The sequence below is a fragment of the Mesocricetus auratus genome, unplaced genomic scaffold (assembly GCF_017639785.1).
Source record: "Mesocricetus auratus isolate SY011 unplaced genomic scaffold, BCM_Maur_2.0 Super-Scaffold_100062, whole genome shotgun sequence".
Classification (NCBI taxonomy): domain Eukaryota; kingdom Metazoa; phylum Chordata; class Mammalia; order Rodentia; family Cricetidae; genus Mesocricetus; species Mesocricetus auratus.
Genome location: NW_024429234.1, coordinates 2276860 through 2300055, shown reverse-complemented (window position 1 = coordinate 2300055; position 23196 = coordinate 2276860). Strand labels below are relative to the sequence as shown.

At 46.3% G+C, this 23196-nt stretch overlaps 1 protein-coding gene and 1 long non-coding RNA gene across 2 annotated transcripts; one reads left to right on the top strand and one right to left on the bottom strand.

The window, feature by feature from the left end:
* Positions 1-9389: 9389 nt before the first annotated feature.
* On the top strand, positions 9390-19840 carry Ces3 (carboxylesterase 3). The gene is made up of 13 exons (XM_005076185.4): positions 9390-9504; positions 11073-11277; positions 11384-11522; positions 11686-11819; positions 12546-12699; positions 12813-12917; positions 14185-14277; positions 14395-14535; positions 16331-16411; positions 17554-17701; positions 18831-18980; positions 19109-19187; positions 19287-19840. The coding sequence occupies exons 1-13, from the start codon at positions 9417-9419 to the stop codon at positions 19480-19482; spliced, it is 1713 nt and encodes a 570-aa protein (XP_005076242.1). The 5' UTR covers positions 9390-9416; the 3' UTR covers positions 19483-19840.
* On the bottom strand, positions 10037-11181 carry LOC121136315. The gene is made up of 2 exons (XR_005873453.1): positions 11046-11181; positions 10037-10245 (listed from the first exon to the last, which is right to left on the bottom strand). It is a non-coding gene; the product is annotated as an uncharacterized LOC121136315 (long non-coding RNA).
* Positions 19841-23196: the final 3356 nt, after the last annotated feature.

The window sequence follows — 23196 nt, the reverse complement described above, 5'->3', positions numbered from 1 at the left end:
GCGGAGAGACTACATTAATAGTCCCTACCTGATGATAAGGTTGGTGACTACCTTATGTGACATCCTAGAACCTTCATCCTGTGACTGATGGAAGCAGAGACAGATACTCACAACTAAACACTGAACTGACCACCTGGAACCCAGCAACAGAGATGGAGGAGTGATGAGCAAAGGGGTCAAGACCATGCTGGTGAAACCCACAAAGACAACTGACTGGACAAGCGGGAGCTCTTGAACCCAAGACTGATGACTAAGAGGACTACAGGGGACTGATCCAGACTCCATGAATGTAAAGTCAGTGAGGAGGCCTCAGAAATCTCTGGGGCCTTGGGTAGTAGACTAGTGTTCACCACAGCATACAAATGAACTTTGGGAGCCCATTCCACATGGAGGGATGCTCTCTCAGCCTGGACACATGGGGAAGGGCCTAGGTCCTGCCCTGGATGAAATGACAGACTCTTGGAGATTCCCCCAAGGAGGGCCTCACCCTCCCTGGGGAAGAATGTGGGGATGGGGGTAGGGGTGGGGCTGGTGGAGGGGTAGAAGCTGGGATTGACATTTGAAGCATGCATGTTTCTAATTTAAATAAAAATAACAATAAAAAAGAAAATATATCCTCTCCTATGTCTGTCCAAGTGGTAATTGGATTCATTTTTGTGAGATGAGGACGAGGTATGCACACGGTATGCTGATCTCTGAATCACCCTGCAGGGAGGTGGAGTGGGCCCAGGGGAGTTCCTTGTGTCCTGTCTCTGCCATTACTCCAGTGCCATTTGGTCTATAGACACTGTGAGGACCACACTCACAAGACCATTGCCAATCTGCTAAAATTGTCGTCTATGAAATCCTCCCTGGCTGTGGGATTATGGTGAGAAACAGGAGATCCTGACATGTCAAGGAGCAGAGGTTCCTACCCACTAGCTCTGTGGGGATAGGTAGCTCATGCAGGGAGCTATCTTCCTGCCTTTCACAGTGCTCCTGCAACCCCAGAGCCACCCGACCACCTCCTACTTGCCAGGGCATCCATATGAGTAATTTTGTCACCAACTGTTGCCCCTAAATATTCTCTATTCCCCCCATGCCTCTCTTGCTTGACTAACCTCCCCAAAGTATGACTAACTCCCCCATGTATGACTAATCCCTCCATGTATGGATAAGCCGGTACTAGCTCTTGCAAGCATGAGTTAAGACCAAAAGTTGGTGTTAGGATAGCTTTCTGAATTATTTCCCCATTTACTTTTTTGAGACAGGATCTCTGACTGAGCCTGGGTCTCACAGATTTACCTAGACTGCCTATCAAGTTAGCACCCAGGATCTGCCTGTCCCCACTTCTCAGCACTGAAGTTACAGGCGCACACTACCATGCCTGGCTTATGTCTGGTTTTTAAATGTGTGCAAGGGATTTGAGCCCAGGTACTCATGCCTGTACAGCAAGTTTACTCTAGCCCCCAGATCTGGCTACTTTTTAAGACTTATTTGTTTTCCGTGTATGAATGTTTTACCTGCACACGTGTTAATAAGTTTGGCTACTTTTAATAAAGCTTTATAATATTTGCATACATAACTTCATATGATCACATCAAATTTTAGAATTCAGACCTAGAGCAGACTCATTGAGTCATGTGGAAAGTATGTTGAACATTTAGAGAAACTGTAGGGCTAGTGATCAGCTCAATGGTAGAGGGATTACCTAGTGCACAAAACCCTGGATTCAGCCCAGAATTACCAAAAAAGGAAATAAAGTCAAACTAGGTGGTACAGGCCCATAATCCTAACTACTCAGAGGTTTGAGGCAAAAGATCACACATTAAGACCTGCCTGATAGACAGAGCTAACTCCAAGCCATCTGAAAAACTTACTGAGACCCTGTCTCAAAATTTAAAAAAATCAAGAAAAAGGGGAGAGACACGTGTTAAAACTAAGGCTCACAGTGTAGCACTTGTCTAGCATGTGAAAGACCTTAGGCCTGATCCCCACAACCAGAAACACATTTTTAAAGGCAAATAGGGAAAGAAAAGATAATGTTGAGTTCCCTTCAAAATGACCATCTCACACCAGACGAGTGTGAAGATGCCAGCTGCTTTGTGCCCTCGGGGCCTGAAATGTTATTATATTAGATGGTGTGGTTGTAGGCGTTTCCCTAAAATTTTAGTGTCTGCTTCTGGAGGTTGGGAGAGAGAGTTAGATATGCTACTTTGGTATCAGTTAACTTTGAGAGATTTATTTTTGCCACACTTTGGACCTTTCAGTGCATTCTAGCATGAAATACAAGATGTTCCAGCCATGCAGCAGGAGCATGTGATGACAAGTGCTCACTTGGTAGCAGATCAGAAAGCAGAGAGAGCCAGAATTCAAGAAAATTGTTCTCTGACCTCCACATCTGAATCTACTCGAACCTGCATGCATGCATACATACATGTGTGATCACACACACATACACCATACCGCATATCATAATAAATAAAACGTTCCTGTAACTCCTTCATTCTGTGTTTTTAAATTTAGAACCCCACTAAGCTAATGGATTAATTTCTAGATACATATGTCCTACAAAAAATCTCAAAATGGAAACATAAAAAGACCCAGAATGACTCAAACAATATTAAACAATAAAAACACTGCTGTACATCATCATCCCTGATTTGAAACATAGAGTTATAGTAATAAAAACAGCATGGTACTAGTGTAAACATAGGCACACTGAGCAGTAGACTAGAATAGAGGACCCAGATATAATCACACACTGATACGGCTCCCTGAGTTTTGACAAAGAGAACACAACACACTTTGGAGAAAAGGCAGTATCTTCAATAAATGCTAATGGACCTCAACATGAGACCTGACATTCTGAATCCAACAGAGAAACACACTTGAACTTATAGACACAGGAAAGGGTTTTCTGAACAGGACTCTGGTAGTTCAGGCTTAAAACCAAATGGGACTTCATGAAGCTAAGCCTTCTGTACAGCAAAGGCAGCCTACAGAATGGGGAAAAAATCTTTACTGGCTATATATCTGCCAGAGGTATGGTATCTAGAACATACAATGAACTAAGGAAGGAAGGAAGGAAGGAAGAAAGAAAGAAAGAAAGAAAGAAAGAAAGAAAGAAAGAAAGAAAGAAAGAAAGAAAGAGGGAGGGAGGGATGGAGAGAAGGAGAGAGGGAGGGAGGGGGAGGGGGAGAGAGGAAAGAAAAAACTAAACATCAAGGAAACAAACAACCCAATTAAAAACTGGAGCATGCTTCCACAAGGCCTGGGTTCAATTCCCAAAACCCACGTGGCAACTCACAATTGTCTGTAACTCCATGATCCAACACCCTCAAACACACATACATTACAGGCAAAACACCAAATAAAATAAAATAAAAATAAATATATGTAAACTGGAGCACGGAATTAAACAGAGAAAACCAAAAGAAATACAAATAACTAAGAGATATCTTTTTAAATGTTCAACATTCTTAGCCATCAGGAAAATGCAAAATTGAAAGTATATTGAGATTTAATCTTAACCCAGTCAGAATAAGGTGAAGATAAAAAGGAGGAGGAGGAAGAGGAAAAGGAGGAGGAAGAAGAAGATAAATACAGGATTTATGGAAGTGCAAACTTAATCTGGTGTATCCACATGAAAACCCAGTGTGGAAATTCCTCAGAATGTTAAAAATGGATGCTGGAGCAATGACTCAGCAGTTGGAAACAGTGGCTGCTCTCTCACAGGACTGAAGTTTGACCTAGCAGCCACTTGGCAGTTCATAACTGTTTATAGTTCCAGGCCCAAGGGATACAATGCCCTCTTCTGGCTTCCAGGGGCACTGCATGCATTGGTACACACACACATATGTAGGCAAAACACCCATAAACACAGACTAATAAAGATTTGAATCATTAATTTTTTAAAAGCTACCAATAAGGGCTGGAGAGATGGCTCATGGGTTAAGAGCTCTAGCTGCTCTTCCAGAGGACCCAAGTTCCATTCCCAGCACCTACATGGTAACTGCAGTTCCAGGGGATACAACACCTTCTTCTAGCTTCTGGGCATCAGGCATGAAAGTGCTACACAATACATACATGCAGATGAAACACCCATACACATAAAATTAAGTTAAAATTTTAATGTTAAAAACATTTTCAGATTGCCTGGGAACTGCCACAGAGCTTCCCGTCCTGGTGGGAGCCAAGCACCCCAGATTCCAGGTTTTCTCTTCCATCAACGAGACCAGGAAACCAGCAGATCCAGGTAAACAAGGCCCCACATCCCAGCGTGCCTTCCAGTGACTGGGGAAGGCCACAGAGCTTCCCATCCCGGCGGGAGCCAAGCACCCCAGATCCCAGGTCTTCTCTTCCACCAATGAGACCAGGGGACCAGCTGGTCCGGTGGGACCAGGTAAAACAGGCCTTGCATCCAGGCCTGCATTCCAGTGCCTGGGGATTGCCTGGGAACTGACACAGAGCTTCCCATCCCAGCGGGAGCCATGCACCCCAGATCCCAAGTCTTCTCTTCCACCAAAGGGACCAGGGGACCACGTGGGAGGCTAAGCACCCCCAGATTGCTGGCCTTCTCCACCAATGGGACCAGAACTAAGATGAGGAATAGAAGAACTACCAGATTATTGGACTTGCTAGCACCCACCGAAAGGGAACTCTGGTCCCCTAACCACCAGACCAGTAAGGGGCTCTTTCTGCGCCCATTAGAAGAAGAGATGGGAAAGAGACAATACAAAAACACACTCAACAACAGAAAAACAAATATTACACCGCCAGATTCTAGAGACTCCACACAAGCAAGACTCCAACATTCCAATGCAAATGAAGCAGAAGAGAATGACCTTAAAAACAACTTCATGAAAATGATAGAGGCCCTAAAAGAGGATATAGGAAAATCCCTCAAAGAAATGGAAGAAAAAACAAACAAAAATATAAGAAATGGAAGAAAAAACAAACCCAAAAATGCAAGAAATGGAAGAAAAAACAAACAAAAATATAAGAAATGGAAGAAAAAGCAAACCAAAAAAATGCAAGAAATGGAAGAAAAAACAAACCAAAAAATAAAAGAAATGGAAGAAAGAACAAACCAAAAAAATTCATAAAATGCAACAAATGGATGAAAAGATAACCTGAAAATTGTAAGAAACAATCCAAACAGTGTAAGGTTTGAGAACTGAAATAGAGACAATTAAAAAAACACAATCTGAAGGAAGGCTGGAAATAGAAAAGCTGGGCAAACAGTCAGGTACTACCTATTCAAGCATTACCAACAGAATACAAGAGATGGAAGAGAGAATTTCAGGTGTTGAAGATACACTAGGAGAAATGGATTCATCAACCAAAGAAAATCTTAAGTCCAACAAATCCTTAACACAAAACATCCAGGAAATATGGGACACCATGAAAAGACCAAACCTAAGAATAATAGGTATAGAAGAAGGTGAAGAAAACCACCTCAAAGGGGCAGAAAACATATTCAACAAAATCATAGAAGAAAACTTTCCCAACCTTAAGAAAGACATGCCAATGAAGGTACAAGAAGCTTACAGAACACCAAATAGAGTGGATCACAAAAAAAGTCCGCTCACCACATAATAATCAAGACCCCAAATATACAGAATAAAGAAAGAATATTAAGAGCAGCTAAGGAAAAAGGCCAGGTAACATATAAAGGCAAACCTATCAGAATTACACCTGACTTCTCCATGGAAACTCTGAAAGCCAGAAGGTCCTGGATAGATATTCTACCAACACTAAGAGACCATTGATGCCAGCCCAGACTACTATACCCGGCAAAGCTCTCAATCACTATAGATGGAGAAAACAAGATATTCCATGACAAAACTAGATTCAAGTAATATGTATCCACTAACCCAGCCCTACAGAAAGTTCTGGAAGAAAAACTCCAACCCAAGGAAGTTAACTACAACCAGAAAAACATAGGCATTAGATAATCCCACTTTACCAACAGCCAAAAGAACAAAGGGATGGAATTCCACACATAATTCCAACAACAACAACCATTCCAAATCAAAGAAGAATGAGCAATCAATGGTCACTAATGTCCCTCAATATTAATGGCCTTAACTCACCCATAAAAAGGCACAGGCTAACAGAATGTATTAGAAAAAACACACCTTACCCTCAAAGACAGACATTACCTGAGAGCTAAAGGTTGGGAAAAGATTTTCCAATCAAATGGACCCAAGAAACAAACAGAGGTGGCAATCCTAATATCTAACAAATTAGACTTTAAAATAAAATCAATCAAAAGAGATGAAAGAGGTCATTACATCCTCATCACAGGCAAAATCCACCAAGATGAAGTTTCTATTCTGAACATCTAAGACCCAAATACAAAGACATCCACGTTTTTAAAGGAAACATTACTAAAACTTAAATCACATATAAAGCCCCACACACTTATAGTGGGAGATTTCAACACCCCACTGTCACCACTAGACAGGAATACCAGACAGAAACTCAACAAAGAAGCAAAGGGTCTAATAGAAGTAATGACCCAACAGGGATTAGCAGACATCTATAGAACATTTCATCCACATAAAAAAGAATATACCTTCTTCTCACTACCACATGGAAGCATCTCAAAAATCAACCACATAATTGGCAACATATCAAACCTCAGCAGCTACAAAAAAAATTAGAATAACTCCATGCATCTTATCAGACCACCATGCTTTAAAATTAGAATTCAACAACAACACAAATTGCAGAAAACATACAAACTCATGGAAATTGAATAATGCACAACTGCACCATTCCTGGGTCAAAGAAGAAATAAAAAAAGAAATTAAAGACTTCCTAGAATTCAATGAGAATGAAGACACAACATACCCAAACCTATGGGACACTTTGAAAGCAGTGCTACGGGGGAAGTTCATAGCACTAAGTGCCCACATGAAGAAACTGGAGAATAGTTATACCAGAGAATTAACAGCCCAGCTGAAGGCTCTAGAACACAAAGAAGCAAACTCCCCCAGGAGGAGTAGACGCCAGGAAATAATCAAATTGAGGGCTGAAATCAATAAAGTAGAAACTAGGAAAACAATACAAAGAATCAATGCAACGAAGAGTTGGTTCTTTGAGAAATTCAACAAGATAGACAAACCTTTGTCCAAACTTACCAAACAGCAGAGTGTGAACATGCAAATTAACAAAATCAGAAATGAAAAGGGAGACATAACAACAGACTCTGAGGAAATTCAGAGAATCATCAGGTCATACTTTGAAAACCTATACTCGACAAAATTCAAAAATTTAAAGGAAATGGATGACTTCCTGGATAGCTATCACTTGCCAAAATTAAATCAAGAACAGATAAGCAATTTAAATAGACCTATAACCCCTATGGAAATATAAGCAGTCATCAAAAGTCTCCCAAACAAAAAAAGCCCAGGTCCAGATGGCCTCAGTTCAGAATTCTACCAGAAATTCAAAGAACAGCTTATACCAATTCTTCTCAAAGTATTCCACGCAATAGAAGCAGAAGGGTCTTTGCCTAACTCTTTTTACAAGGCTTCAATAACCTTGATCCCCAAGCCACACAAAGACACAGCTAAGAAAGAGAACTTCAGACCAATATCCCTCATGAACATTGATGCAAAAATACTCAATAAAATACTGGCAAATCGGATCCAAGAATACATCAAAACAATCATTCACCACGATCAAGTAGGTCATCCCAGGGATGCAGGGATGGTTCAACATGTGAAAATCCATCAATGTAATCCACCATATAAACAAGCTGAAAAACAAAAATCACATGATCATCTCACTAGATGCTGAAAAAGCCTTTGACAAAATCCAATACTCCTTCATGATAAAGGTCTTCGAGAGATCTGGGATAATAGGAACATACCTAAACATAATAAAAGCTATATACAGCAAACCAACAGCCAACATCAAACTAAATGGACAGAAACTCAACGCAATTACGATAAAATCAGGAACAAAACAAGGCTGTCCACTCTCTCCATACCTTTTCAATATTGTACTTGAAGTTCTAGCCAGAGCCATAGGAAAACAAAAGGAGATCAAGGGTATACAAACTGGAAAGGAAGAGGTCAAACTATTTGCAGATGATATGATAGTTTACATAAATGACCCAAAGAACTCTACCAGGGAACTCTTACAGCTGATTAACACCTTCAGCAAAGTGGCAGGCTACAAGAGCAACTCAAGAAAATCAATGGCCCTACTTTATACAGACAATAAAAGGGCTGAGAAACAAATCAGAGAAACATCACCCTTTACAATTGCCACAAAACAACATAAAATACCTAGGGGTAACACTAACCAAACAAGTGAAATACCTGTATTGCAAGAACTTTGAGTCTTTAAAGAAAGAAATTAAAGAAACCCTCAGAAAATGGAAAGATCTCCCATGCTCTTGGACAGGTAGGATACATCCACACACATACATAAAAATAAATAAATCTTTTTTAATGCATACACATGCACACGTATTCTGTTTAGGATAATAGGAAGGGTGCCTTGTGGACATCTCAGAAATCATAAATGATGTCCCTCCTGTAATAACAGTCAAGACTATTAGTTCTTCACTTTAAAGGCTGGCCTGGGATTCCCTCTACAAGCTCAGTGAACAGGGTCACCTCAGGATTCCAATACCCTGGTAACCGGCTCATTAGCTTCTGTAGTCATGGTCCAAGCGGGCTCAAGCCACACTTAAGCAGACTTTCATGGTGGGCATGGCACCAGGACTATGCATATTCAGGATGCCAGTAAGGGTAGCCTGGTGAATGTTTAAAAAGAATGAAGCCAGGCAGCAATTTGTGGCAAGCTGAGTTCCTTCGGGGTTCTCTCAATAGGGTAATGCCTAAATGGAGCCAAAATGGCTACCTGGGGATCCTATAAAGGTCGAGAAAGCAGCAATACGCCACCTAGGCTTGAAAAGTTGTAAACCCCAACACATAAGCCTATGAAAAGTACCAACACGTACCAGAAAAGCAGGAGGGCTTGGAGCCATCCCTCATCACAGTGTACACAAATGCTGGGCTGGGAGACTTAGAGAGGTCTCTGTGCTTCTGGGTTTCAGTCTAGGTTGGAATGATTCCTCTTTTCTACTTGCCTAGTCCTCCTTTGGGGAATAGGAATTCATCTTGAGTCGTACAGGAAGCTCAGAGTCTAGCTGACCTGGAATTCAGCCACTGCAACTGTAGGAGTGTAGCACCATGCCAAGCTAGAGCTGGTGTTTGAACACCAGGGGGCGCCATATCATCAGGCCTCTCCAGGAGACTCATTCTGCTCTGGGAGCCGCCAGAGCACAGGACGCTTAACTCCAGAGCTGACCATCAACCAATTAGGGTGAAGCAAGTTAATTTTTACAGGATGAAAGGTGCTATAAAACGCAAGTCCTCCCCTGATTTCCACAGCTTCTTCCACTGCTGGTTATGAGAAATATGGGGACAATGGTACAAGCTGGGACCAACGTCCTAGTCTGGGTGGCCTGTCTACTGGCATTTCCTGCCACAGTCACTGGTAAGACATACTCCCTGAACCTGTGAAGTGGGGTTTCTGGCTTGATAGGAAACCTGAGGAAGGAGGAGACAAGAGTGAGGCAGGGACCAGTAAGAGTAAGCAGCCCTCTCAGGGAAGGGGCCCAGTGTAGAAGAATGCAGGCACTGTGTATCCTCCTGAGCAGGGGCCCTCATTATCTTCCTGCATGGTCTATGGGGGATAGGGGTTTGTGATGGTGATGGTGTTTATTTACTTTCTAGTGCCTGAACCCCAGGGCCTTAACATACTAAGCACCACTGAGCTATATCTCCAGTCTTATCTTTATGTCCTTTATTGTTGTTGTTGTTTTGCACTGCTTTAATATTTTTATTTTTCAAGTTCCCACAGAACATCCCACAGAGCTTAACATTCAATGTCTCTTCTAGGCCAAACTTCCAAAGCCCTTCCACAAGCCTCAGAAAACATAGTCAGATCTGTCACAATGCCCCACTGTTTGTACAAATTTTCCTTAGGCTTTCTAATGTTGCAACAAAACACTTAAGCAAAAAGCAAGTTGAGGAAGAAAGGGTTTATTTGGCTTCCAAATCAGCATTTCTGTTCATCACTGAAGGAAGTCAGTATAGAAACTCAAACAAGGCAGGATCCTGGAGACAGGAGCTGATTCAGATGGCGTGCACTGGAGATGCTTACTAGTTTGCCTCCCATGGCTTGCTCAGCCTGCTTGCTTGCTTCCTTTCTTCCTTTCTTTCTTTCTCTGAAACACTTTTTTATTATATATTAAAATTAGAAACAAGCCTGCTTCCCATGTCAGTCCCAGCTCCCTCCCCTCCACGCCTGCTTCTCCCCACCAGCCCCCCAGCCCCCCACCCAATCCCCACTTATCTTCATGCTTTAAAGGACACAAGTAAGACAAGAGTGTCATGAAGGAAGTTTACTCACAGTCCCCTGAAAAGTGGGGGTACAAATCACCCCATAAGACCACACAAGGAAGTCACCAGATGACAGAACAAGTACGGGGAAACGGGGATAGACTCCCTTCTTGTTTTTGCAAGTGGGCAAGAGTAAGTAATGCAGGCTAAGTGGACTTAAAATAACCAGGCTCCAGATGTCAAGGCATCTAGGCACAGGAAGTAACAAGGTTGACTAACACGCCATATTTAGCACGTGATTAGCCTAAAGCTCTAGTGGGCAGCAGGTCTGATTCAGCCCAGAGGTTGTGACACAAAGGTAAAGAAGAGGAAGCCAGGGATGATCATAGAGATAGAAACCATGTGTGCTAACACGCACTTGTAATCCTGGCACTGAGGAGGCAGAGGCAGGAGGATCAGAGGTTAAAAGCCAGCCTCCACTATGTAGCAAACTCAAAGCCGGACTGAACGTTCCCAAAAACAAATAAATAATAATCACGAAAGTAACCACTTGCTGGAGAGCTCAGCCATGATACTGTGTGGAGAGTGCTCAAAATAGAACCAACCCCACAGAATAGACACTGGAGAAACAAACGCTCCCGCATTCTAAAAGTCCGTCTTTCCTCAATCCCCTCTTGGAAGCTGTAGACTCACCCGGTGACCTCTCTCTCCCGATCTCAGGAGCCAGTGTCACTCAGCCTGAAGTGGATACCCCCCTGGGTCGTGTGAGAGGTCGGCAGGTGGGCGTGAAGGGTACAGACCACCTGGTGAATGTCTTCCTGGGCATTCCGTTTGCTCAAGCACCACTAGGGCCTCTGCGGTTCTCAGCCCCACTCCCACCACAGCCCTGGGAAGGTGTGAGGGATGCCAGCACCAATCCCCCGATGTGAGCACCCCTGCAGGAGGTGGGCAAGAGGGTAGGGTGGCGGCACCTGCTGGACGCCAGGGCGTGTGGAGCTGATAGCCGGCCCTGGGATCCGCCTTGGCTGCAGGTGCCTGCAGGATGTAGGAAGAATGATCAACGGCAGATTCACCCTCAACGAAAAGCTTCAGATCTACTCGACTTCTGAGGACTGCTTGATCCTCAACATCTACAGCCCCACGAAGACCACCGCAGGGGCCAGACTGCCGGTATATAGTCCAGAGGAGCCTATCCAGCTGTGCCACGTCGCCTGCCTCTCTACACCCCCCTTTCCTAAACACCCCAGAAGTGCTTAGCACACCCTGACTGGCTGTTGGGTGGGTGGCAGAAGTCCCAGAAGCGGGAGCCACTGACTCATAGCCATTTCTACAGGTCATGGTATGGATCCATGGGGGCTCTCTGGTAGTTGGCTCTGCCACCTCCCATGATGGATCGGCCCTGGCTGCCTATGGGGATGTGGTGGTAGTCACTGTTCAGTACCGCCTCGGGATCTTTGGCTTCCTCAGGTAAGATAGCCAGCCTGGAAAAGGACATCGCAGCCCGGAGGAAGGTCTTCTCCTGAGAATCTAAGGGTAGAGGAGGTGAGGGTGTTGTTCACCCAATAAAGTTTGCTTGCCATGCAAACATGAGGACCTGAATTGGGGTCGCCAACATCCATATAGAAGCTGGATATGACTGCATATGTCTGTAATCCCGGCACTAAGTAGTCAATAGAGACCCTGTTTCAAAAACTAAGAAGCAGCTAAGCAAGATGCCTAATGTTGCTGTCTGGTCTCTATGTGTGTACACTTGACAGGAATTCATATGTGAATGCACCACACACACACACACACACACACACACACACACGTGAGAGAGGGGAGAAAAGGAGAGAGAGGGAAAGGGAGAGAGAGAGAGAGAGAGAGAGAGAGAGAGAGAGAGAGAGAGAGAGAGAGAGAGAGAGAATCTCAGGGCTCCACAACTGAACATTGAACTTGGGCAAAGGGTGGGGCGGAGTCCTAGCAGGGAATGGGGGCAAAGAGCAGCAAGATCCATTATTGATCTGAGAGCCAACTCTACCAGGCTGCCCTGCTACATCTGCCCACACCATATACTGGGAAAACAGGTGCCAATGGTGACTCAACCAAGCCAGGACTGGGAAACAGAGGAGTGCCCAATGCCCTGGCGACTGAGTCAAAGCAAATATGTCCTGGGAGCTTTCTGTGCTAATCATTGCCTTGCCCTGCCCCTAGCACCGGGGACAAGCACATGCCTGGTAACCGAGGCCTGCTAGATGTAGTGGCTGCTCTACGCTGGGTACAGGGAAACATAGCCCCCTTTGGGGGTGATCCCAACTGTGTCACTATCTTCGGTAACTCTGCTGGTGGCTTGATCGTCTCGTCCCTGGTGAGTTACCACCGAGAAGTAACAATTGTGGCCAGGTCTGAGAGGGCTCCTGGGGCCCCAGACCCCCTAGTTCCTCTGCCTGCTGACATCATCCGTCCTCCTTGCTGTTCCAGGTCCTGTCTCCAATGTCTGTGGGGCTCTTCCACAGAGCCATATCCCAGAGTGGGGTTGTCATCAACAAGATACTGAAGGAGATAAACCCATGGCCTGAAGCTCAGGTCTGCCTTTCCTTCACTCTCTTGTACTAAGTGTGCCTTAAAAACCAGCCTGTGCTAACCTTTGGGTCAGGTATGTAGCCAGGAGTCACCACTAGAGAGCCACCAATAGGCTCAGAAGCAATGACTAGTGCAGCCCAGGAGGTAGGCAGAGCCAGACGTGGCTTTCTGGAGAAGGCCACCCTGAGCAGGTTATCTCTGGCCCTTCCCTGGGGGCATTTGTAGTGATCTCCCCATTACCCAAGGGTTCTTCGGGAGCCTTCCATTCCCAGCCATGCTGTTGCCCACGAGTTTTGTCCCCTTGTGAGGAGTAGCCAGAAGAAGCCACCAGGAGCTTCTCTAATAGGAACTGTGCATGCAGAAACTCCGAGCATAAGTCAAAGTGATGGGTCATAGAAGCAGGAAGCCATCAGGTAGGAGCCAGGGCAAGAGGCGAATGTACTGAATATGTAGAGAGCAGTGTGGGGACCTGAAAGACCACGTCTGAGAGTTAGGGCAGGATGCCAAGGGCTCCGAGTGGCAGGGAGACAAACGTATGCCATATGGAGTGGACAGTTGAATGGAGAGAGCAATTCTGGAGGCCAAAGGCCAGGGAGATGGTGAAGACAGAGTCTAGGCAAGCTCTGGAGATACTTCTGGGGTGAGTGACGAGAGGCTGGCTCCAGGCCCTGGCTGTGATGGAGGAGTGGGCAGTAACACTGGGTTTGAGGGATAATTCAGGAACTGCAGAGGGACATATTGCTTCTTCTTTTATTTTTTTTTTGAGACAGGGTTTCTCTGTGTTGTTTTGGAGCTTGTCCTGGAACCTGCTCTGTAGACCAGGGTGGTCTCGAACTCACAGAGATCCGCCTGCCTCTACCTCCCGAGTGCTGGGATTAAAGGCGTGTGCCATCAACGCCCGGCAACATATTGCTTCTTATAGACCCAAGAGATAACCTTCATCTCACCATAGAGAGGGGAGATTTCCTTACCACAAATTGCAGACCTCCTCTGTCTCTCTGGAAGCCATCCCTCCAGCCCCCCTACCCCTGCTCCAGACTCAGCACCCCTTCCATTTTCTGCCAGACATGCTCATGCATGTCCTTATTGGTACTACAAACTATTACTGAACTAGAAAAAGGACACAGGAACAGGGATCAGCCCCCTGGTTGGTAGCTGGTCTCTCGGACTAGCTTGGACCCAGACAGTGACATCACAGCTCATTACAGAGAGCAGTGCTCAAGATGTGAAAGGTGTGTGACTAAGGCAACGTTCTTCTGTCTGTCCTCAGACCTTTGCCAACTCCTTGGCCTGCAGCTCCGTATCCTCGGCCGAGTTGGTGCAGTGTCTGCTGCAGAAGGAAGGAAAAGACCTTAACAAGCAAGTATGTCACCTCTTTGAAGATGATGACAGACAGTGACCCAGAGGGGTCCTGTCCAGTTCTTGAGGAATCAATAGGCTGGGTCCTCAAAGTGGACCTCCTGCCTTGCTTTTCCTGCAGAATAATGTGAACGTTTCCTACATCATCAACGATTCCTTCTTCCCACAAAGCCCAGAGAAGCTCCTAACAGAGAAGCAATTCCCCACTGTGCCCTACCTCCTGGGAGTCAACAATCATGAGTTTGGCTGGCTCATACTCAAGGTGAGTGTCCTCTGGCCCTGCTCTTCAAGGCCCTGTGCAGGCAGCCTTCTCCACATCATCACCACAACGGCCATGCTCCAAGCTCTCCAGCAACTCCCGTTTGACAGGTGAGAAAGCAGAGTGTCATTTCACCAAGCAAATGTCCCCTGTGTTAAAGACCCAGCTTTTGCAAAGTGGTCTTCTGGGAAGTGCTAACCTACAGCGCATTCTTGATGGTGGCTGGCTGATAAACTGTGCTGCTCTGAGTGATGGGGGAGAGAGACTCTGTGCCTGAGAGACTGACTGACTAGAGATGTGATGGGTCAGGTGTCTTCTCATCCAGTCTGGGTACGCAGTGCTCCGCCGTGCTGGACTCCTGGGCACCTTGCTTCATCCCACCATTTTTACTTGTCTACCCATCTCGGCAGAAACGTTTCTCTCTCTCCGATGATGCTGAAGACCAAACACAGGTCTTCGCGCACGCCAGCCAAGTTCCCTGCCCCCAAGCCTACCCCTTAACCCATCAGTTGTTTTCAGTGGATGAAGCCTCTCACAGAGGAAAGAGCCCACAGTGTTTCTTCACTCTGTGGTTTGAGCAGCTACTAGTATGGGTCACTCCAGCTCACAGTGCAGTGCTCTGTTTAAGTGATGCCATGCTGTCAAAAAAGAGAAGCAAAAGACTTCTTGTCTTGACAACCCCCCCCCCCCCACTGAAAATCAATCCACCATAAAATTCAGCGTCTCTGTCCAGGGCTTGGATACACATGAATTGGATCCCACAAGGATCATAGGGGGCAAACCATTGACATTCTTTCCCAGATTAGAAAACTGAGGCACAGGAAGTTCAAGTAACTTCATGGACCTAGTAAGTGGTAGACCTGATATTTGAACTCAAAAAGTCAGATGTCATGTGTTACTAAAGCAAGATCATCTAAGTCAGGCATCAAGGATGCTCCTGTATCCACTCAGGTGGCAGAGGTAGGAGTGTCTGAGACCAGCCTGGGCTACAATGTGAGCTCTTATCTCAAAAGCAAAATTACCTGTAAGATATAAAGCCAAAACTTGATTTTATTGCCTGGCGTCTTTGTTTGTTTGCTTCTTGTTTTAAGGCAGGGTCTCATCCTGTAGTCCAGTTGTCCTAAGACTCACTATGTAACCCAGACTGGCCTCAAAGTTAAGCTAATCCTCCTGCCTCAAAGACATGAGCCAACATATCAGACAACATGTGATGCTTTTAACTAGCACCCCTGAGATTCTGAGGTGAACCATGGGGGAACCCTAGCCCAATCCCCAGCACACCCATAGAAAATCCAGGTAGGCACTGGATGCCTATAATCCCAGTGCTGGGGAGGAGAGGGCAGGAGGATCCTGCGGCTCACTGCTCAGCCAGGCTAGCCAAACAGATCAACTCCAGGTTCTGTAAGAGACTGTCTCACAAAACAAGGTGGAAAGAGATTGAGCAAAACAACCAACATCAACTTCTGACCTACACACACACACACACACACACACACACACATGTGCACACACACATATGTACACACAAATACATATACACAGAGATACAAAAGAAAATATTAAATAAATATTCTCCTCCCTGCTGGTTCTGCCATTAGCCTCTGACCACTGAATGCAATGCCGCTGACCTAGGCATCTCCACTCTTAGCAATCAGGAGCTTCTCAGTTATGGTTTGTGTGCTGTGGATTTGACTACCCATGGCTCTACCATGAGTCTGTAAACACTGGTTTAGGAATGCCCGAGGGCAGAGAACCCTGATTGAACTATACTGAGAGGACCTGGTGTCTGTCCCCACAGGTCTGGAATATGCTGGATAAGTTGGAACATTTGAGCCAGGAGGACCTGCTAGAGATTTCAAGGCCCTTCTTGGCCCTTATGGTAAGGTGAGAGGAAGGAGGGAGGGACCGCTGGGCACCTAGTACAGCACTCTCTGATCTGCTCCCAGCTGATTACCAGCCACCAAATCTCCTGACCCAACTGATGAGTCTCAATTTCATTAAAATCAAAGAGACCAGGAATGGTGACTGTGGGCTGTCATCACAGCATTTAGGAGGTTGAGGCAGGAAAATTACAGAAAATTTGAGGTCACCCTATGGGTTACATAGTGGGTTCTAGGCTAGCCTGAACTACAGAGTGAGACTCTGTCTTAAAAAAATGGTTTGAGGTAGTTATGGTTCTCAAAGGAAAATCAGCAGCAACAGCATTGTCCCCATGGACATTGTCCCCCTTCATGAGCACAACCAGCATGCCCAGGACTGTATCATGCTCAGCAGCTAGGCATCCATCCTGTTTGGTTCTCATGGCAGCTCTGTGAAGCAGAAACTGTCACTATCCCTGTTGCACAGACAAGAAAGTGCCCCAGAGCACAAATGTTAAGATCCCATTGTCAGGTGTGGAGCCAGGTGGACCTGGGGTCAGACAGATCCTAGTCCTGGTCACTTGTCGGCTTTTCCCAGTCCCTCGGAGCCCACAGCTCCAGTTCAAATGGAGATGATGCTTCCTGCGCGCCTGAGCTCTCCTGGGGAGACGGCACTGCACGTGAAGAGTTGATCAGATACCCAGGAAGCACCTACGTGTGCGCTCTTCTTTGGAAACCCCAGAGCCCTCTCCTTCAGAAACCTTGCTGCTGCTCTCTGGAACTATGAGGCGCCCCCACTTGTTGCTTATTTCCAGTTACCTTCCACCTAACATCAGCTTCCAGACCACACTCTGTGCTGCAGACCTCACAAACAACTTACCAGACACTGACTGTCAGAGCAGTCCAGGCACCTGCCCGATGTGGCCACTGTCAGTGGCCACAGGGCTAACACTTAACTCAACACTTGAGCTTTTCCTACCCAGACACAATCTATTAATAAAACACCCAGGGAGGCAGGGAGTGGGGCGGGAGGTGGGTGGCTGTCCCCTGGAGTATGAGCCCCAGGATACAAAAGAAGCTATGGCAGAGGATGTGAGAATCTGTAGGGAGTCTGTCAAAGCTGTGGGACCTGAACAGGCCTGAGCCTGACCTCTCACTCCAGGATATACCCCCTGAGATGATGTCCACTGTGATAGATGAATACCTAGACAATGACTCAGATGCACCAGCTACAAGGTATGCCTTCCAGGAACTGCTAAGCGATATTGCCTTCGTCATTCCTACCTTGAACTTCTCAAGACACCTCCAAGGTAAGCCAGCCCTAGCCACCTGCCCTGCCTTCCCTGTACCATCGCAGGTGATGATGTTGCTTTTGATAGAGACAGGGTCCTCAGATGCTTTGCATCCCTCGCCTGCTGCCATCTCCAAGCCCTTTTTCTTTGAGATGCAGCACTACAGAAGTGGGTGATGCCTCTGGCAGGAAAGTTTGCAGATGAAGCAGAGATTCAGAAAGCTAAAGTGACTTACCAAAGATCACCCAACAAGACCCATCACTAACTCTTTCTTGGGGAATCATTCGGTTGGTGAGAAATTTGGTTCTCTTTAAGTGCTTCTCCTGGGAGATGTCTTGCTTCCCCTGAACCTGGCACAGTCCTATAACAGCTCCAGATTCTTAACCTTGTGACTTTGTGCAAGAGGTCTTCTTTGGACTTCACTTTCATCATTTGTAAAGGGGGAACACAGTGGCGATTCATCTAAAGCAGTGGTCCTCAGCTTTCTTAAGGCTACGACCCTTTAACACAGTTACTCATGTTATGGTGGCCTCTGACCACAAAATGATTTCATTGCAGCCTGGCGATGGTGACGCACGCCTTTAATCCCAGCACTTGGGAGGCAGAGGCAGGTGGATCTCTGTGAGTTCAAGACCAAACCCACTCTACTGAGCGAGATCTAAGACAGAGAACAGCTCCAAACAATACAGAGAAACCCTTTCTCGGAAAAAAAAACAAAAAAAAATTTCATTGCTACTTCATAACTACAATCTTGCTACTGTTATGAATCATAATGCAAATATCTGTGTCTGATATGCAAGATATCAGATACACAACCCCAGTGGGTTTCGAACCACAGGTTGAGAAACACTGATCTAAAGGTCATCCTGTGAAACAAATGATACAACACACAGAGCTGTGCTTAGTCAGGCAGGTGCGGTGACTTCCATCCCAGCACTTAGAAAGTGGAGGCAGTAGGACCAGGAAGAGTTCAAGGTCACCTTTGGCTACATAGTAAGTCAGAGGAGAGCTCAGGAGAGCTTACTGCTTACCTCTGGTCTGCACCATTATTATGACAATGATGATGATTGATGTCACTGTAAGCATGTGCTGCCAGATGCCCTGATTTAACTGTGGTCACCTAACATGAATCCTGCCTTCTCTGTAGATGCTGGGTGCCCTGTCTTCTTGTACGAGTTCCAGCATACACCCAGTTCTTTTGCCAAGTTCAAGCCAGCCTGGGTGAAGGCTGACCATGGGTCGGAGAGTCCCTTTATTTTCGGAGGTCCTTTCCTCACAGATGAGAGCAACCTCCTGGGTAAGGATAGACAGACATTCAGTCCCAAGGTGGTCTTTTGAAAACAGAGCTTTCCAGTTTGTACCAGGGATCTTTGATCATAGTCTAAGCCTCACCTGATCCTGATCCAGATCTGTCCCTTCTACCAGCCTTCCCAGAGGCCACAGAGGAAGAGAAGCAGCTGAGCCTGACCATGATGGCCCAATGGACCAAGTTTGCATACACAGGGTGAGTAGGTGGCAGCGCATGCCAGGGTTTGGGTCTCATATCGGCCCCTACGCAGGGCATGAATTCAAACTTTGATTCTCATTCATTCCTCTCCCCCAGGAACCCCAACGGCAAGGGGTTGCCTCCTTGGCCCCAGTTAAACCAGTTAGAACAATACTTAGAGATTGGCATAGAACCACGGATTGGGGTGAAGCTGAAGAAGAACCGGCTACAGTTCTGGGAAGAGACAATGCCCAGAAAAATCCAAGAGTGGCACCAACAGCAGCAGAGTGGGAAAGCTCCAGAGGAACTCTGAGGCAGGACCCACCTGGGCCTTGCTGACTGGGGCCGACCCAAGAGTGGTGCAGTCACAGCAGGGCCTCCTCTTTCTGTTTCTACCCAGAGACTAGCCTGGACCAAGCTGATGTGAGCACGTGTTCCTTAAAGCATCAGCCACTGCAAGACAGGTATGGTGCACTCGTGAAATGCCACCACACGGATTTCTACCTCCGGACCCTTGCACAAGCTCCTGCTGCTTCCTGGGTTGTCTTGAGTCCTTGCTCTACAGCAAAGTCCAGAACATTACTCAAGCTCTTTGGAGCTTCTGTTCTCCTGGGAAGCCTCCTCTACCTTCTCTAGGACTCGTGTGCCCATTAGAACCCAGTCTACCATGAGCTCACGTGGTCCATGTCTGTGTCCTTGCCCTCCCAGAGAAGGTCTCTGAATATGGAAATGCACAACCTCACTGTTACCCACAGCAAGATGAGACAGGACCTAGAGACAGGGAGTGTTTCACAAATGAATGACAGACACAATCTGTGGTCATGGATCCTAGATTTGAACCTAGACCCTTAAGGCACCAAAATCATGTTCCCTCTCCCCACAGACGTCCACCCAGGCCAGGGAGGTGACCTCCAAAGGCAGAGTTCGGTTGAAGTAGAAGTTTTAGGTCATTGGGGGCCCTAGCTTCAAACAAACCTAGCACCTAGAGGCCTCCAGCCGGGACCTAGTCTCTTTCTCTCTACTGACTTGCCCATGCTTCTGCAAGGAAGAATGGGACTCAGACAGGTCACCCTCACCAGACACTCTTTACCTTCAGTGCCTGGCCTCCAAGCTTATAGACCAAGGGTAGGAGCTCATCACTCGCCTCCCAACAAATAGAAGACAATCCCAACAATCTGCCTGGCCCCCTTGGGACCCACCAGGACACAGCAGTGAAGGTTAAGACAAGGGGTCTGAACCCACGCCACAGGTTTTCAGAGTAAGATATTCACATCCTTTTTAAGAATCAGAGTATCATGCCGGGCATTGGTGGCACACGCCCTTAATCCCAGCACTTGGGAGGCAGAGAGGCAGGCGGATCTCTGTGAGTTCAAGGCCAACCTGGTCTACAGAGCGAGTTCCAGGACAGCCTCCAAAACAATACAGAGAAACCCTGTCTCATAAAGACCAAAAAAAAAAAAAAAGAATCAGTGTATCATTCCCTTAAAATGTCTGGATTTTGAGACTGGGAGAAGGGTACCCAGTGATAGAGCATCTGCTCAGTGTGCAAGAGGGACTGTCCAATGCGCAGCACACACTCAAAACAAATCTGAATTTGAACAACTTCCCAGTGTCTTGCCTTGTCCCCACTACCCCATCCTCTGAGCTACAGTCCCACACATAGTTTCTTGGTCAGACTGTATCATGACTGCTGTTGGATCCATGGAAAACATTTGTACCTGGGGCAGTTATGCTCTGGGAAGTCACTTTGAGCAAGAAGATAAAACAAAGCAGATGGGCTCTGAGCCCTGTCACTCCCCCTATTCAAAAGCACCTCATGACTTCCTGGTCCTCTTAGGATGGGTTCAAGGTCTTCCCATGGCATTTTAGGTTTAGTGTTCTCAACCCCTTTCTGTCCCCATCAGTGGACAGAGAGCCTGACAGCTGTAAAGAGGGACCCGGTGTGTGTTTCTGGTGACACAAGAGCTGTGAGAAATAGGCTATGCCTGGCAGCGAAGGAGGGTCATCTGAACCAAGACCTAAAAGATAAACAAGGGTACAATAGGATCAAAGTCCTAAGCAGTGGTTCTCAACCTTCCTCACCCTGCAACCCTTTAATGCAGTTCCTCATGTGGTGCTGACCCCCAACCATAATATCATTTTCAATGCTACTTCATAACTGTAATTTGGTACTGTTATGAACCGTAATGTAAATATCTGATATTCACGATATCTGTGAAAGGGTCATTCAACCCCTTAAAGGGTCACCATCCACAGGTTGAGAACAGCTGGCCTGGAGGAAGACACAGCTGAGGAAATACTCCTCTATATGGACAGACTGAGAGGAGATTATCAAGAGACCTTGACTGCAATCAAAGCTTGGACTTAAGAGTAAAATGACCCAGAAAGATTCTAACCAGGGGTGACATGAACAGATGTGCTATACAGTAGAGAGGGTGAGGCAGTGGGGTTGGGAAAGGAGGAGCCAGTGCATTTTCCAAGACGGAAACCGCTGGTACGAGCTTTTGTTTCGTTGACACAAGAGCTCACTTTGTAGCTCAGGTTGGCCTGAAACTCACTGTGTAGCCCAAGCAGGCCCCAAACTTACAGCCAACCTCCTGACTCAGCTTCTCATGAGCAGGGATTACAGGTGTGCACACCAGCTTTCTGACAGTCATCAGACATGAGGTAAGGGGGGAAAGACTCTCTGGGAGCAATTTTCACAAAGAGTAGCTCGGGCACAGAGGGTATGGTAGTGATGGCTTCTTCCCCGTGGTCTGAAGGTACACCACACCTGCTTTGATGCTGTCGTCTCACCAGGTTCCTGGAGAGAGTTAGCGAACCAGCTGGTGAGGCCTCAGGCCTTGCCTGGTGACAGCTTCTCTCCACTCAGGAAGGAATAACATGGCTGGAAGGTTCCCTGGGATTCTATGCCTCGTGTCTTTCCGTTTTGTTTTCCTGGGCCACTACTCCTGAGATTTACTGCACATCCCTCCCTTGCTGATCAGAGTGTCCTAGCAAATATATGTCCTTGTTCCAAAGACCCAGAAGTCATGTAAAACCGAGGCTATTATATAAGGCACAGCGTCAGGCTGGGTGGTGGCAGTACATGCCTTTAATCCCAACACTCAGGAGTCAGAGGCAAGTGGATCTCTGTGAGTTCGAGGCCACCCTGGTCTACCGAGATAGTTCCAGGACAGCTAGGGCTGTTACACAAAGAAACTCTGTCTCGAAAAACAAAACAAAACAACAACAACAAAAGCAAAACAAAACAATAAAAAAGACACATCTGCAGATGAGGATGGATCCTCAAATGGCAAGGTGACAGAAAGGGTGGCAATGTATTGGTGTGGTGTGGACACCAGGAGGCACTGTAGGACAGGACTCCTCACTCAGACAAAGGGCTTGCACTGCACTGCATAGGTACAACCCCATACAAACCAAGACGAAGTTTATTTCCACAAACTCTCAGTCTGATACATGCAGTGACTGATAGGCTTTTCAGTATGAGTCTACCATTTACTGGATGTGTATTTTAGGGCAAGTTTCATTTGGCCTTGATTTGTGTTTGCCCCTCCCCCTTTGGTTTGTTTGGTTTGGTTTTAGTTTGGGGTTTGGGTTTGAGTTTTTTGTTTTGTTTTGTTTTGTTTTGTTTTTTGAGACAGGGCTTCTCTGTGTGGCCTTGGCTGCCCTGGAACTCACTCTGTAGAACAGGCTGACCTCAAAATCAGAGATCCACCTGCCTCTGCCTCCTGAGTGCTGGGATTAAAGACGTGTGCCACCACCGCCTGACCAGTTTTTGTTTGAGGTTTTGCTGTGCGAATAAACAAGTCCTCTGCTTACTACTTAGGCAAGTTGTAGTCTTTGTTGCTCAATTGTCCCATTTGTCACTACGTGTTCCGGGTCCTCCAGACAGGCTATGTAGCTACAGCACAGAGTAGTCTGTACAGTGTTCTACTCAGTGCCAGATTGTGGCAAGAAGACAGTATTGGCAGGAACAACAGGTGATCCTTGAATTTTCTAGGAAGCCAGGAGTGGTGGCACTTGG

Coding starts and splice junctions, on each gene's coding strand:
- Ces3 (XM_005076185.4), top strand. CDS start 9,417: ATGAGAAATATGGGGACAATGGTACAAGCTGGGACCAACGTCCTAGTC. Junction 11,820..12,545: donor GGGATCTTTGGCTTCCTCAG/GTAAGATAGCCA, acceptor CCCTGCCCCTAG/CACCGGGGACAAGCACATGC. Junction 16,412..17,553: donor GGCCCTTCTTGGCCCTTATG/GTAAGGTGAGAG, acceptor CTCTCACTCCAG/GATATACCCCCTGAGATGAT.